This window comes from Setaria viridis, chromosome 5, assembly GCF_005286985.2.
Source record: "Setaria viridis chromosome 5, Setaria_viridis_v4.0, whole genome shotgun sequence".
NCBI lineage: Eukaryota > Viridiplantae > Streptophyta > Magnoliopsida > Poales > Poaceae > Setaria > Setaria viridis.
Window position 1 is genome coordinate 43,375,813 of NC_048267.2, and position 15,867 is coordinate 43,391,679.

At 48.5% G+C, this 15,867-nt stretch overlaps 2 protein-coding genes across 2 annotated transcripts; both read left to right on the forward strand.

The window, feature by feature from the left end:
- The first annotated feature begins 1,628 nt into the window (after positions 1 to 1,628).
- On the forward strand, positions 1,629 to 5,969 carry LOC117857567 (protein NRT1/ PTR FAMILY 8.1). The gene is made up of 4 exons (XM_034740304.2): positions 1,629 to 2,060; positions 2,239 to 2,393; positions 2,521 to 3,250; positions 4,943 to 5,969. The coding sequence occupies exons 2-4, from the start codon at positions 2,291 to 2,293 to the stop codon at positions 5,772 to 5,774; spliced, it is 1,665 nt and encodes a 554-aa protein (XP_034596195.1). The 5' UTR covers positions 1,629 to 2,060; positions 2,239 to 2,290; the 3' UTR covers positions 5,775 to 5,969.
- A 7,492-nt stretch (positions 5,970 to 13,461) lies between these two features.
- On the forward strand, positions 13,462 to 15,625 carry LOC117857944 (GRAS family protein RAD1). The gene has a single exon (XM_034740874.2). The coding sequence runs from the start codon at positions 13,624 to 13,626 to the stop codon at positions 15,238 to 15,240; it is 1,617 nt and encodes a 538-aa protein (XP_034596765.1). The 5' UTR covers positions 13,462 to 13,623; the 3' UTR covers positions 15,241 to 15,625.
- The last annotated feature ends 242 nt before the right edge of the window (positions 15,626 to 15,867 follow it).

Consider the following 15,867-nt stretch of genomic DNA (forward strand, 5'->3'; position numbering starts at 1 on the left):
ATTGTTTTATTAGACCGTTTACTGTCATCCAAAGCTTGTTGGGCCATAATTAGCCTTAAAAGCTATATACCTTCTAGAAATATATGTAGGGAGCCAATGTGCCTTTTCGTTTCGAGGTTTCTTAAAATTCTTTAAGAAATGGCGAATATGAATATCCACGTTGCATCGGTTGCAACCACCATGGTTTTTATATGCACGTAGCGAGACAAATACACAGGGGGAAAAAAGTGTGACACATTCGCACACACTGGAGTTTTGTGGGTAGCAAAAGGATCACCGTCACCGGCGGGCACGACGTGACGCGTCCCACCCGGAAAGCGCAAATTATTGGTCCTCGCCGTTTCTTCCAATTTCCCCATGCACCATGATTGATTCCCGCGAAAGAAGAAAAGAAAAAAGTAGGATATCCACTGCCGCCGACGTCCCGTCAGCGTCTCCTGCAGGCTGCAGCGCCCCTGAAATTCCGTGAACCCAACGCATGGCCGCAATGGGGCATGGCCGGCTCACCGGCGACCTGACGCGGGAGAGGCAAACATCCCCTGCCCCCGCTCCAGGCAGCGCGGTCACCCCTTGACCACCGCGCACGTGGTTCGCGCGGCCGCAGAACCACAGCTTTGTGCGGTAGCGGCCTGGCTGGGCAGTGGGCACTCGTCCTTCGCGGCTCACCGCACACGCGTCTCGCCTCTGGGTCCAGGCCCGCAGGCCGCAGCGCGCCAGCGCTCGGAGCCTGTACGGCTCGTGGGAACACGGTGGCGCCGCCGATCCCGACGCGGCTGGCCGCTGCGGCGCTGCCGGTCGCCCGGGCCAGCGGATGCGTTACCTCCGTGCGGTACGGTCCCTGCGAAAATGCTCCGTATTTTTTTTTTTTGGCAGTGGCAAGGCACGGTGCGCCCCTGGTGAACTTGGAATGTAGAGGGCACAGAGTACATGACGAAGCCCTGTAGGCAGGCACATTGTTTGAAGAAAAAAAGGAAGAGAATCTAGTGGGCACTAAAGTAAAGGCGAAGGGCGAAGATCGCAGGCAAAACAGCAATCCAGTACTGTCAGTCTGTTATCAGATAGCGAGCACTCGTCACCAGCAGGCATTGGCCGAACCTAAACATAGATCTAGATCTTTTGCCAAATGAACAGCATGGTGTACAGGTATCCATGTCTCAAATTATCCATCCGCATGCATCTGATGAGCTTCTCCAGTATGTTCTCACAATATTGTGGCTCCAGTATGTTCTGATGAGCTTCTCCAGTATGCATCTGATGATCTTTCCCTCCCTACATGTACTCTGCTGTTAATTTTAATGCATTGCCTTTGTCAAAAAAACATAGATCTAGGACGTGTTCGCTTCAGCTTATTCAGCCAGCTTATCAGTCACCAAAAAGTATTTTTCTTTCACAATAAATCAGCCATTTCAGCTTTTCAGCCGGCTTATAAGCCGAAGCGAACATGCCCCTACATCAGTAAGTCACCCATTTGGTGTTCTTGAAAAAAAAACATCACTTCCTCGATTAAAAAAAAAGATCACGCATTTCGTTAGACTAAAATACGGGAGCATCGCTCTCGTGTGGGCCTGCCTCCATGTCTGATAACTCCCAAGGATGTGTTGCGAGAGTTGAGACTCTGAGAAGCACATGCACGAGCAGCGTAGCCGTAGACCATTTCCAATTCTCGCCGAGTTGCCGCTGGAATGCTTGCTGGATATCCTACTAGCGTTCGTGCCGGAGCCGGCCCTACTGTCTGTCTGACTCGCAGTCACCAGCGAAGGCACGGCATCCTGTGACGCATCAGCTTTACGGTGCCCGGTCGTCTGCCATTATAATCCTGCGAGTCCTCTTGTTCTGCAGCCCATGCCCAGTCACCATTGCGCTCGCTCGCACCAGTCCCAGTCTCACTCTCACTCTCAAGTTGCTTCACAGCGCCAGCCGCCAGTCATTTCATCGCTTGCAGAGCAAAAGAAACTCATGGATAAGAGCTGCGCGCTGGGCTGAAATATCAAGAACGTTGGGTGAGCGAGGCTGGAAACAGGCGCATTCTCGGTCGCCGGTCGGCCCGAGGCAAATTAGCGGTCTGTTTTCTGAACCGTTATACGTCAGGATTTACGCGTGATCAACACCAAGAATCTCTGCTGTTTTTATGTGATTGATTGATAACAAAAGTTTTATTTGGAGCATATTCATGTTGATTCCTGGTCTCTTCACCTTTTTGATGTTGCTGTTTTCTGAAATTCTGTTCGCCACCGTCAGAGCCATCTCGATTTGCACCTGTGGAAGTATCTCAGCTGAGCTGCTGAAAACCATGGAGGTGGAGGCCGTGGAATCGAACGCCTTGCGCGGCGCCGCCGATCGCCGGACGTCCAAGAGGGATCGCCGGGTTTTCTGGGCCTGCATCTTCATCCTCGGTAACATACGTGAACCTGTTTTCTTTCCCTGGCATCTGTTTATACATATACAAATATATATGGTCTCATCTCAACCTTGTGCTGTTAATAATTAATAATCTGTGCGTGGGGTGTGGTTGGTCACCAGCGAACAACTGCTTCCAGTACACGGCCTACTTCGCCGTGTCGACGAACCTGGTGAACTACCTCAAGGACCGGTTGCACGTGGGCAGCAAGGCCGCCGCCAACGGCGTCACCAACTGGCTGGGCACGAGTTCCATCACGCCGCTCGTCGCCGCATTCCTCGCCGACGCCTTCCTCGGCAGGTACTGGACCATCGCGCTCTTCCTCGTCATCTCCGTCGTGGCCTACGCGGTGCTCGCGGCGAGCGCGGCGGCGGCGCTGGAGAGCGCAGCGTTCTACGCGGGCCTGTACCTGCTGGCGCTCGGCGGCGCGCTGCAGCCGGTGCTCACGTCGTTCGGGGCGGGCCAGTTCGACGAGGCCGACGAGGCGGAGCGCCGCCGGCAGAGCTCCTTCTTCAACTGGTTCTACATGTCCATCAACGTGGGATCGCTCGTCGGCGGCACCGTGCTCGTGTGGGTGCAGTCCAGCGTCAGCTGGGGGCTCGGCTACGGCATCCCGGCGCTGCTCAGCGTGGTGTCCGTCGCGGTGTTCCTCGCCGGCACCACCACGTACCAGATCCACCAGCCGCCGGGCGGCAGCCCGATCACAAGGGTCGCGCAGGTGGTCGTCGCCGCGGTCAGGAAGTGCCGCGTGGAGGCGCCGGACGACGCGGCGGAGCTGCACGAGTACGAGGCCGACGACGGCATGTCCGCGATACAGGGGAGCCGCCGGCTCGCGCACACCGACCAGTTCAGGTCAGTTGTCGTTGCACGTAGTACATGCAAATTGCATGTAGGGAATATTATCAGCCGTAATTTCTCTTTGTATTCGTACATATATACGAGCGAGCGTTATTTTTCCAACTATAAAATAATCTTTGGCGAGAAACCATGAACACATTTATTGTTTGATTCTTTTTTTTTCAAACACATGTACAAGCACAAAAAGGCTCGTATGTGCGCATGCACATGCACCCTACCTTATGAACGTTCTTTCAGAACTATCCTTACGAGATTAAACGAACATATATTGAGATTAAGAAAACTCTCATAGGTGGCTTGGTGTTGATGGGTGTGTCATCTACCACCTAAAGATCTGGTTAAACTCGAAATCTTTACGTACCATTATTAGTGACTGTGGAAGGTCCCACATGTCATATACATAGCATGGCATATGAGGGATTGCAAATTTTCTTGGTGGCATATAAGGAAATTCCCTTTTCATTGATGAATATACGCGGGGGCATGAACCCTAGAGATCCATGATGAATAAAGGGTTACAACCATCTCTATATATTAGCCAATGTCATTGTTGAAGAATCTAACCGTACGTGAACAAATCTGAATGGATATCCAGCTACTTTGTTTTCTCCTCCATGTCCCATGTGGTGAAAAGAAAGAGAGCATCTATGGCAAGTTGGCAACATCAGACGTTTCAGGATGGAGTTTCTAATTAATATTCGATTTTTGACCAATCCAATTTCGAGATAAAGAAAGGTTTCGTAGATTTGGAACACTATAAAAAATGGCTTTTAACTCCTGTGTGAAGTAATTGTAATTCTAAAACGAAGTAACCCAACAATTATATAAAAAAAATCAAGTGTTAAGATTAGGATTTTCGATGACTCTACATGAATTTTGAAAATACTTTTTTTTAAGTCATCGAAAATGTTCAGTACACTCTGGTGAAATTAGTTTAGTAATAATTATATAAATCAGAAAACTTAAAATCCTTAGAAGTCGAGCCATGTCATTGGTCACTTACCTTAGTCTAAAGCATAGGTAGTAGTTCTTTCTTTATTTGCGTCCACTCGTTTACCTTAGTCATCAAAAGATTGACATGATAAGCTACTTGAAGCGGACCTAACGTGACACCGTGCTCTGTGACATCGGCCACAGTTTCGCGCTAGTCGGGTGCATCATTTTGGATCAATTTTTCTGACAGTTAAAAGATGCTCCTCAGTTTCCCTTTTTGAAAAAAAAAAGATGCTCCTCTAGCTAGGCGCCAACTTGTGTTGTGCCGGCCACCATGTTCCGATCGACGGGCTTCCTGTTGACGTGACGGGGACGTACGTGCACGGTCAGTCGGTCGCGGTGCAGCTCGATCGCTCAAATTCATGCTACCAAATTGTTTATTGATTTGCACCGCGGCAGATTTGTCGTGTGCATGCCAACAAAATGGTGCAGTGCACGCATGATATCGTCTCCATTTCGCTTTCTCGCCCATGCCTTTTTCCTTTTTGCAGTGCTCTGTGTAGCAGTAGCAGTAGCACTCATCATTATCAGACCGATGGAGAGCACGCCAGACTACTACAGGAATTAGAGTTTGTGCATTATTGGACACTAGCTGTCGTGGCATCTTTTACCGAAACAAAGAGTCACTCGATCAAATGACGTGGGCTAATGATCTGTCGTGATCATTCATGTAAATTCATGAACTCCCTGCAGGTTCCTGGACAAGGCGGCGGTGGAGACGGCGGGCGACAAGGCGCGTCCGAGCCCGTGGCGGCTGTGCACGGTGACGCAGGTGGAGGAGCTCAAGTGCGTGCTCCGCCTCCTCCCCGTGTGGGCGAGCGGCATCATCTTCGCGGCGGCGTACACGCAGATGACCACCACCTTCATCCTCCAGGGTGACACGCTGGACCCCTACGTCGGCGGCTTCCGCGTCCCCGCCGCCGTGCTCTCCGTCTTCGACACCCTCAGCGTCATGCTCTGGGTTCCCCTCTACGACCGCGTCGTCGTCCCGCTCGCCCGCCGCGCCACGGGCCACGACCGCGGGTTCACGCAGCTGGCGCGCATGGGCGTCGGCCTCGTCGTGCTCACCGCCGCCATGCTCGCCGCCGGGACGCTCGAGGTCGAGCGCCGCCGCGTCATCGCGCGCCACGGCATGTACGACACCAACACGGGCGCCGACGGGGCGTACCTGCCCATGTCCATCTTCTGGCAGGTGCCGCAGTACGTGGTGGTGGGCGCGTCGGAGGTATTCACCTTCATCGGCCAGATGGAGTTCTTCTACGACCAGGCGCCCGACGCGATGCGGAGCCTCTGCTCGGGCCTCTCCATGACGTCGTTCGCGCTGGGGAACTACGTGAGCTCGGCGCTCGTCACCGTGGTGGCGCGCGCCACGGCGAGGGGAGGGAGGGACGGCTGGATCCCCGACGACATCAACCGGGCGCACCTCGACAACTTCTTCTGGCTCCTCGCCATGCTCTGCATCGGCAACTTCGGCGTCTACCTGCTCATCGCGCGGTGGTACACCTACAAGAAGACGGTGGATTAGCTTAGGATTAACGATCACCACCTAATCGCCTGTTACGTTCCTATCAATTGGCCTCCAATGGTGTCATTGAAACATCGATCTCACACTGGAAAATGGTGACGGAACTGACGGGCCGGGGGAAAACCGAAAAACGCCATTGTAGCATAATATGACTGGGCTTGGCCCAGGCGAATAAAGCCTCACTGATTGAGCCCATATTTTGTACAGCAGGCCTGCCTGATGCGTTTATGGTTCGTTTCGTTACTATGTGGGCTGTGGCTGTCCTAAATTGGTTGGGCTGACGGAAGCCTGTACAAAATAGTCATCGCTGGCCCAGCCCACGAGACATACCCTGGACGATATCATCGACTGAGTCAATCCAAACGTCGTAACCGAAACCGTTCCATCTAGAAACAATCACGTCCTGCAGTCTTCTTGTCGTCGCGGCGCCGTTGGCTTTGGCTCCTACGTCCCGTCTCGATATAACAAGGAGAGAAGGGAGGAGAGCAAACAGTATGGAGGGCAACGGAGACGATGGGATAGAGAAGAGGAAGGGGGATCAGCTGGCGGCTGCCCCCGTCGCCGGGAACGAGACGAACGCGACATCAGCCGCCGCCGCCTCCGGGCACGTGACGACCGCCACATCAGCCGCCTCCATGGCAATTGATGATGATGCCATGGCCCGGGTCTTGACTGAGCGTGATGCAGCCAACGCTAGCACCGGCGTCAATCTCCAGAGTGCCGCTGCTGCGCAGAATATGTAAGTCTACTTATTACAGCATGTATACAGTAAGGAGCAGCTTAGTTTTAAACTTTTAATATTATTTTTTTCGATTTCAGTTGATTGATATACAATTTATTGATATCTGGATGTAGCCGTGGGTCACTGGTGACCAGGATAGATGAATTATTATCAATCCAATAAGATTTTGCTACGCATTTTCAATGCAATCTGTGTTTTCTGAGTTAATAGGATTGAGTATGTTCCTGCTGCTCCAATGAATACCAATTTTAAATTGGGACCCCTTTTAAATTTGGTTGCCTTCTTGCTAGTATTACAAGAACTTCTGACTGTATTATGTTACGGTAATTGCATTTTTCACCTTCATCTTTGCCATGCAGCTGTACTCCATACTGTCAGCAATGTGTTCTTTTCGTAGAATAATTAGCTTGTGTCAAACTAACAGTTAAATGGTCATACTCTATGGACTTGGGGCTGACATACTTGTATGTTTCCAGTGTGGCTGCTGCCAATTGTTTGTTGTCGATCAGAATTGGGATGAGCTGGAGACTTATCTTGCTGAGTTCTTGACCAAGGTTCAGGGTGAGAAGTTCTATCCCCACCCGGGTATTTTCTGCTCCCTTTACCAAGCACAGATCTCATATCTCATTGGGAAAGAGCAGTTTGCGGAGGCACGAGCAGTGTTCGATGACAAGGTTAAACCTCTTCTTGATCAAGACAAATATGACATTTACAAACCATTTGACTTATAAGCCCATGTGGAAATGTTGCAGAATTGTGTAGACAATTGGTACGTCGTATTTTTTTATTATAATGTTTGTTCCTATCGCATGTTTGCCAATTGTTATATGAGGTTGAACACTGATGAAAGTTTAGAGTAATTTCATTTTAGGCTAATACTTTATAAAAGCTTGATTATTTATACTTGCAAAGCCAGTATTTTTAATATTCTTTTGAAGCTATTACTAAAAATTTTATATTCCTTTATACCCATAAAGATCTAGAATGCGGTTGGTAATTTTTTTAGATCTAAAGCTATTACTAAAAAAGATTTATATTCCTTTATACTCCTTGTGTTACTCTTTGCCTTCATAGGTCCCATGTATTAGTCTGGACATGTCATGTGACCTGTAACTAAAAACTCTCGGGAGTCTCCTGGCAAGGCTGTGTCCTTAGGTGTCTAGCTTGAATCAGGTTTAGCACTAGGGCCTGGACTTTTTCCCTCCTTTTACGTCCTTCTATTCATGTACTCGCAAACTCTTGTATTTCCATTATCAAATAATTGAAATGGGAGGATGCCTCAATTTAAAATGAAATATTCCTTTATGCTCCTGAAGATCTGGAGTGTGGGTTTAGGAATCTTTTTTGGATGCATGTTCTCAAGCTCCATGTTTTTTTTTCTTATACAGCTTGCCACCGCCTGCTGATGAAATTGAAGATATGAATATCGTTATTTCTGATTACCTCATGCTTTATTTCCCGACTAGGTAATTATTTTTCAATCACCTGATACATTATGTTGATGATTACAAATTATTGATGCATGTGTTCTGCAAAAGCAAAATAAATCATGGCTTCTATATCTTAATCTATCTAAATTAGGGTTTTCTCTAATTATAAATATGAATTATTTACTAGGTCACTTCCACCCTTGCTTGTTTAAATTGAGAGTGATATTATCTATCTTTCTTAATAGATTTATATAAAGTAATTACTAAGTTGTTTTCAGTCCTGCAATTGATTATATTAGAATGATATTATCTGGCATGAATTATGTGGCTACATTTAATAAAGTCATTGCTTTATACAATTTGCAGAGCGAGGAGAATAGAACAAATTCAATTTCAGATGTTGTAATGACGTTCAATGATAAAAAAAGGAAAACAACATCAATGTTTGGCATGTCAATGGGTCACGACTTTATATAAAGTAATTACTAAGTCGTTTTCAATCCTTTAAATTTTTATATTTAGAATGATATTATCTGGAATGAATTATGTGGCTAGATTTAATAAAGTCATTGTTTTATACAGTTTGCAGAGCGAGGTGAATAGAACAAATTCAATTTCAGATTTTGTAACGACTTTCAATGATGAAAAAGGAAAACGACATCGTTGTTTGGCATGTCAATGGGTCATGCCTGCTTCAGCCACTTCTCAGTCACTAGTCTATCACATCAAGCACTTGAAGCAAGTTAACCGTTGTCGTAGAGTAACAAAATGGATGCTTGAATATCTCAATGGTGAAAAAGAAATTTGTATACAGGATATGACTGCTTCATCGGGGACCCAGTCAAGAAAGAGGAAGGCTCCATTGTCACCTCCATTAACTGTATCAGATCTTGATCAACAACCTGTTGTTATTCCAGAGGAACTTGTTTTTAAAATCTGGGTTGATCTTTTTGGAGCTAACATGAAAGCTTTGTTTGCTCTTAAGAAGTCCACCGCTGCAGCAAAAGCAAAAGAAATATTGATTCGCCAAGACGAGCTGACCATTGAGCTGAAGATATTGTTTTTTATGGACGAACATGTTCCACTGGGTTCTCCTCTGGCATTCATGAAGATAAAGACTCTCCTCGATTTGTCAGATGATCTTCTCCCATTGCTCAAGAACCTGCCAGATGTTTCTGAACTATTGTTAGATCAAGGTAAGGAAGCTACTGAACTGAGGCGTTGCTTTATTGTTGCAGCTGCTGAACCACCTCCCTCCAACAGCACCTGTTGATGTGATCACTCCCAGCACTGATAGTTCCGAGAGATCTCCAGCAAACTACATCCCCTATAAGTTGTTAAGTTGTCAAACTGGTCCATATAAGTTGTTTTAGAAGAAGCCACGAAAATGTCGAGGCCGCTAATTTTGCAGAATATCCGTAATTGGTCTTCTATATTTCATTTTTTCAGAAATCTATTCTAACTCTGTTTCACATCACACAAAAAAATCGAACTTTTATACTGGAAATGGCCATGGAACTGACGGGCCGGGGAAAAACAGAAAAGTGCCGTTTGTACCATATGACTGGGCTTGGCCCAGGCGAATAAAGCTTCATTAATTGAGAGCCCATGGTAACGAATATCTGTGAGGCAGACAGAGCTGCTTCACAAATCTCTGCCCACTATGGTCTGTTTGGGACGGCTCCCTACTACACGTTTTCAGCTTCATGGAGTGAATTCTATCCCAAACACGTTAACTCGTTAAAGTGTGGAACAGCAAACTCCATGAATGCAGAGGTCTCATTTTAATGGATTTGATGGGGGAAGGGTAAAGAGGCGCTCTAGAAATTGATAGAGTTATTCTACCGTAGAGTTTTTTTTTTGGAACATATTCTACCGTAGAGTTGGCCTAATATCTCTGGTAACATAGAGATCACAGTTTTTTTTTGACAAATAAAGATCACAGTTTAATTCACCAAAAAAGGATCACAATTTGATTCAATAAAAAGGCCACAATTTTTTTTGTCAAGAGGAACGAATGCAAAAGTATCACAATTCATGATCGGCCATCATGGTTTAACTGCTTACACTGAGATTTCCCAATCGAGTTTGGATCCTATCCTGTACAGCAACAGGTTAATTCCATGCTTTGTTTCTGCAAAATGCTTGTTGCTCAAAGCGCGACACCTGCATCGCATCGTATCGAAGTTAACGTCGGTAGCGACGCCGCGGGTAACGCCGACATCGCACCGGGCGTCACTAGTGACGACCTCGTGCCTGTTTCTACTTCACTTATTAGTATACACATATCAATCGCAATCACACAGCATCGCGCGCCATAACACAATGCTCGGAGTTTTGATTATGTTATTCTGCCGCGAGAGCGACTTGCAGCGACGACGACGCGTGCGTGCAGTGCGTTTGCTTCCTCAAAAGCTACACAAGTATACAATGATAGAAAAATAGATGCATATTTGCATCTTTACTATATGTGCAAATAAGGAACCCTAACGCCATTTTAACTAATTTCAATATGGTTAAGAGGCAAAAGGGAATTGAAGGCAGACAACTAGACGAGGCGTGTGCCGATGCGTGACAACAATTATATTCGTGTATGGCGTCGACAGTAGTTTAAGTAATAACAACCTTGCAGCCAGTTTTGGACCAAAAATGCATGACAGCGAATATTATCCTACTAGGTTCGAACACGTCCCTTGCAGAAACTCCAATGTACGTACGAGCTCGATTTTTTCCCCCTTGTGACTGAATGGTAACTTAGTTTGCTACATATCTGTGGTCTTATCTTCGTGCAAAAAAATAAAATAAAATCTATGGTTACATGTTCTGCTTTGAGTTAAATTTTTCGTTATGGAAATGTGGGCAATTAAATATTTTTATAGTTTCAATTTATTGATGTAGTAGATGTTAATAATCTTCTATATAAATTTGGCCAAGCTTAGTTAGTTTGATTTATGACAACAAAAGTGCTTGCATTTTAACAGTGGAGAATAATGGAAAAAAAACATTCCTCTATGTGGATAGTGGAAGGTAGTAGCAACCAAGATCCTGACACGGATCCATAACTACATTTTGGTCTCTGATTTGGAAGATAGTGGCTTTGTCTTTAAAAATCTTCTCCGTTCTTGTTTGGAAACTTTAAATTAAAATCTTCTCGGTTCTTGTTTTGAAACTAGCTAAGTATATTATATTATGTGTAGTGGTGTACGCAGGCACTGATGTTTTTATTAAGGATTTCTTTTTCATATGATCGATCATATTACTGCAGTGATAAACCAAGTAATTACCACAAACTCATTTGAGTTAGGAGTATCAACCATATGTTCATTTAACACAAGAAGACCTCTTAGTATTGGATTAGTACCGTTAGCCATAGAGCCGAACGATTATGATCCTAGGCATCACATTCAAACATATCACGCAATTTCTTTTCCTGCAAAACCTCGAAGGATAGTAACAATGCAGGCGGCCAAAGTAGAACTTTGGCATATTAGTTCTGTTGGTATGGCTCGAACTGGAAAAAAAAACAGAATGTGACAACCGTGACGAGTGACCAATTCTCGAGCTGAATACGTTGAGCTGTAACGGTACGGCTTTGCTATAGCCTAGCTAGCTGGGAGCAAATTAACAAATTAAAGACATACGCATCTCCAGGACCAAATCTTCATGCAAATCGACAAGGACGGATAGATTACAGCAAATTCACTATCTAATCTATATGTAAAACCAACACGAGTTTTGAAGTCATGGGTATTGTTAAACGTGTTAATCACCGACATTGATACGTGGGACTAAGCAGGAGAAACACATTATAGATGGTGGTACTGGCCACCACACCTATAACCATTAAATGTCTATGCAGGACTTCTGACATCAAATTTGGTATCTCATGTTATGATCAGCGGTTCAGTGACTTCCCTACATTCTCCTCTCTGCTACTCATAAACTCATTCAGTCACATGGCTCTTGCCATCCCAAGTCCCTTTCGGAGACACAGTGTGGTGTCCGAGGCAAAAGGCAATGCATGAGGATCATCTGATTCCAGATTTTCAGTTTCTGAGCATTTCCAAACTCTGTCCTCGGAACCAACAAATAATCGTACAACTTCCTGAATCTTCAGGTATCCGTGAGCATTAAGATTACTACCAACATCTCTCTCACCCATTTTCAGCAGCTGGACACATCGAACTACTCGAACCAGGCATACACGGACACTACACCCGTCCGTCTCCCATAGCTGACAGTAATGCATGCACTGCACCACCACACACAGCTCACTCGCCAGCACCGGCGGCGTGCATCGTCGATGGAGCTAGGAGAATTAACACGCAAACTAATCGTCTTCCAGCTCTCCAGCATCGTCGGTGTCGTCGGTTCTTTACTACCAGGCCTTCGGTCGGAGGCGGCCGCGCCGGTGGAGACGACTGAGATGGCGTCGTCGCTGACGTTTTTGGTGAAAGGGCCTCAATATCCTCCACTATTTTTCTGCGAGACCGAGCCATGAAGCAACCCATGGCTAGCTGTTTTAGCCACTGCCTTATTACGTGCAGCTGGACACAAACATTTTTTTCCCTTCTTGCAGGCGATCAGGTCACGGCCGGCGCGAGGGCTTCACTCTCAAGCATATCTTCGTTTTTTAATTCATGCTGAGATGATCATCTATGTATCTGTGATTTTCAGATATGTGTTTGGCCTCATAGATTCGTGTGTGTTTTGAGTTGTTTTGTTGCGTTTGGTCGGCAAGTTTTTTAACTGCTACCCAGTTTGACAATTACTGCCACAATCAGCATGAACAGATATTTTTTTAGAAAAATGAATGTGTGTGTGCAGCCAATCAATATGGACAGATAACTACCCGTTCGGTTCTCTTTCAAACCAGAGAAGAAAACAGTCGATCCAACGCCATCACTGATGGTCACAAAAAAGTTAACTAGAGGGCAAAAACTTTGATCCTAACGAAGAGACCAATTCGCCTGTCCCCTCTTAGCATTGAACTTAGTATTACTACTAACTGTAGTAAGATTCCATGACTATTTTGCACTGCTAGCTGCTGCATCCTTCTTCAGCAGCCAGCAGCTAGCTAGCTTCTCGCGCCATCTGTTTTACACCTTTCTTTCCAGCCAAGCAGAATAGGACCAAAAACCCCTTCGCCTTGGGACGCCTTCCGTGCTGCAAACGCGATCCTCCACACATATCTATCTTGTCGTACCTATCGCCACTCAATCTGGACAGTGAAAAATACATTTTACTCACATGAAGAATCTGTGCGCACGGTTTTGTATCATCAGAACATCGATCGCCACCGATGGAATTAAACAGTTCTGAATATATGCTGAGATCTGAATAGTTGTCCCTTTCAGCCAGACGATTATATGCATTTTTGGGCCAAATTTCAGACACCAAAAATTTTCTTTACAATATACCATGAGCCTAGTGCCAAGTCTTTCAGTACTTAACAACAAAAGAGACAGGCAAACCTGAGTTGTATCATGTAGCCTTGCTTTAGCTAACAAAAAAGAAAGAAAAATGGAGAAGAAAAGCCAGGTCATCTCCTACCTCTCGCTTGTATTGCTCTATAAATACCTTTGTTGGTTCAACCACGTAACAAAGTTAACTAGGCCATCTGCCTTTGCAACAAGGCCTGACTAACTAAACTAACGAGGACTGCATAAGCACACAGATGGGCATGCCCGAGCAGCCATGCAGGAGCACGCCCAACTCGTTCACCACCTCCTTCGGCTCCTCCCAGCAGATGCATCACCTGCCACAGCACGATGCTGCGCTCTGCACTGAGCCAGGACTGGGCTTCCCCTACTACTATGGCACGGACCAGCAGGACGCGGCGTTCGACGGCGACGAGGTAGACCTCGGCTTCCGCGCTTCCAAGGTCACCAAGGTTGACTACTACAGCTCGCCTTACCAGCCGTCATGGCCGCTGGCTCGTGCCGACGTCGCTGCCGCGGCGGCTGAATCGTCGCGCGTCAGGAAGCAGAGGTTCCGGGACGTTCTCGAGAGCTGCAAACAGAAGGTCGAGGCCATGGAGGCCATGGAGTCTCCCGTGGCGTTCCAGGAAGGTGAGGACGGGGGTGTTGCGGGGGATGGTGGTGGTGCCGCGGCCGGCGGCGGCGGGGGTGGAGGTGGTGGTGGCGGCGGCGCCGATGGCATGCGCCTGGTGCAGCTGCTGGTCGCCTGCGCCGAGGCCGTGGCGTGCCGCGACCGCGCGCAGGCGGCGGCGCTGCTGCGGGAGCTGCAGGTCGGCGCGCCCGTGCACGGCACGGCGTTCCAGCGCGTGGCGTCGTGCTTCGTCCAGGGCCTCGCGGACCGGCTCGCGCTGGCGCACCCGCCGGCGCTGGGGCCGGCGAGCATGGCGTTCTGCATCCCGCCGTCGTGCGCGGGGCGCGACGGCGCGCGCGGCGAGGCGCTCGCCCTGGCGTACGAGCTCTGCCCGTACCTCCGGTTCGCGCACTTCGTGGCGAACGCCTCCATCCTGGAAGCCTTTGAGGGAGAAAGCAACGTCCACGTGGTGGACCTGGGCATGACGCTGGGCCTCGACCGCGGCCACCAGTGGCGCAGCCTCCTCGACGGCCTCGCCGCCCGCGCCGGTGCGAAGCCGAAGCGCGTGCGCGTCACGGGCGTCGGCGCACCCCTCGACACTATGAGAGCCGTCGGCCGCGAGCTCGAGGCCTACGCGGAGGGGCTCGGGATGCGGCTCGAGTTCCGCGCCGTCGACCGCAGCCTGGAGAGCCTGCACGCCGACGACCTCGGCGTCGCCGCGGACGAGGCCGTGGCCATCAGCAGCGTCCTGGAGCTCCACTGCGTGGTGAAGGAGAGCCGCGGGGCGCTCAACTCAGTGCTCCAGACCGTCCGGAAGCTGTCGCCGAGGGCGTTCGTGCTCGTGGAGCAGGACGCCGGGCACAACGGGCCCTTCTTCCTGGGCCGGTTCATGGAGGCGCTCCACTACTACGCGGCGGTGTTCGACGCGCTGGACGCGGCGCTGCCGCGCTACGACGCGCGGCGGGCGCGCGTGGAGCAGTTCCACTTCGGCGCGGAGATCCGGAACGTGGTCGGGTGCGAGGGCGTGGCGCGCGTGGAGCGGCACGAGCGCGCGGACCAGTGGCGCCGCCGGATGAGCCGCGCGGGGTTCCAGTCCGTGCCCATCAGGATGGCGGCCAGGGCGCGGGAGTGGCTGGAGGAGAACGCCGGCGGCGGCGGGTACACGGTGGCCGAGGAGAAGGGCTGCCTCGTCCTCGGCTGGAAGGGCAAGCCCCTCATCGCCGCCTCCTGCTGGAAGTGCTAGGCGGCCGCTCGCGGCGTCACGCCGGCAGCTGGAGACGTATAGGCAGCTGGAGACGTATACCACCTGTCCACCCATCATCGGATGGATCTGCGGTGATTTTAGATGAATAAGAGCTCAAGCTTAGAGGTATATCCATGGCAGATGAGCTCACACATGCTATAGCTGTTCAAGCAAATATATGTGCTTGAACACACTTGTATAAATAAGGCCCTCAAATAGTTCTTTGTTGAGTTGTTTTGACAAATTTTGTGCAGGAACATTAACCAATCTGACTGTACAAGGAGATTTTGATTTCTTGCTGTAACTTACCAACTCTTTCCCCTATGTCTCTGTCATGGGGAATTGATGTAATCTTCCATGGAGGAATAGAAACTGATGTTCATCATCCATGGAACTGAAATGATCCTCCACTGATAAACAGAGATGGAAAGGTTAAAAAAAAAAAGGCAGAGATGGAAGGCAGATCGAATGCCCTGCTTTGTACAGTAGAGAGGAAACAATAGGTTTGAAATGTTAATTTGTGGATCAAACAGGCAAAACGATCGATCTGATCGACTCCCTGTAAATTTAGTAGTAAGTTTATGGTGACTAAGTCAGGAGGCTCGTCTTTTGTGCACGTTAAAGTTG

Bases quoted from the DNA above. Each gene is read 5' to 3' on its own strand.
- LOC117857567 (XM_034740304.2), top strand. From the start codon at position 2,291: ATGGAGGTGGAGGCCGTGGAATCGAACGCCTTGCGCGGCGCCGCCGAT. The intron at 2,394-2,520 runs GTAACATACGTG...GTTGGTCACCAG, and splicing joins GGCCTGCATCTTCATCCTCG to CGAACAACTGCTTCCAGTAC. The intron at 3,251-4,942 runs GTCAGTTGTCGT...AACTCCCTGCAG, and splicing joins GCGCACACCGACCAGTTCAG to GTTCCTGGACAAGGCGGCGG.
- LOC117857944 (XM_034740874.2), top strand. From the start codon at position 13,624: ATGGGCATGCCCGAGCAGCCATGCAGGAGCACGCCCAACTCGTTCACC.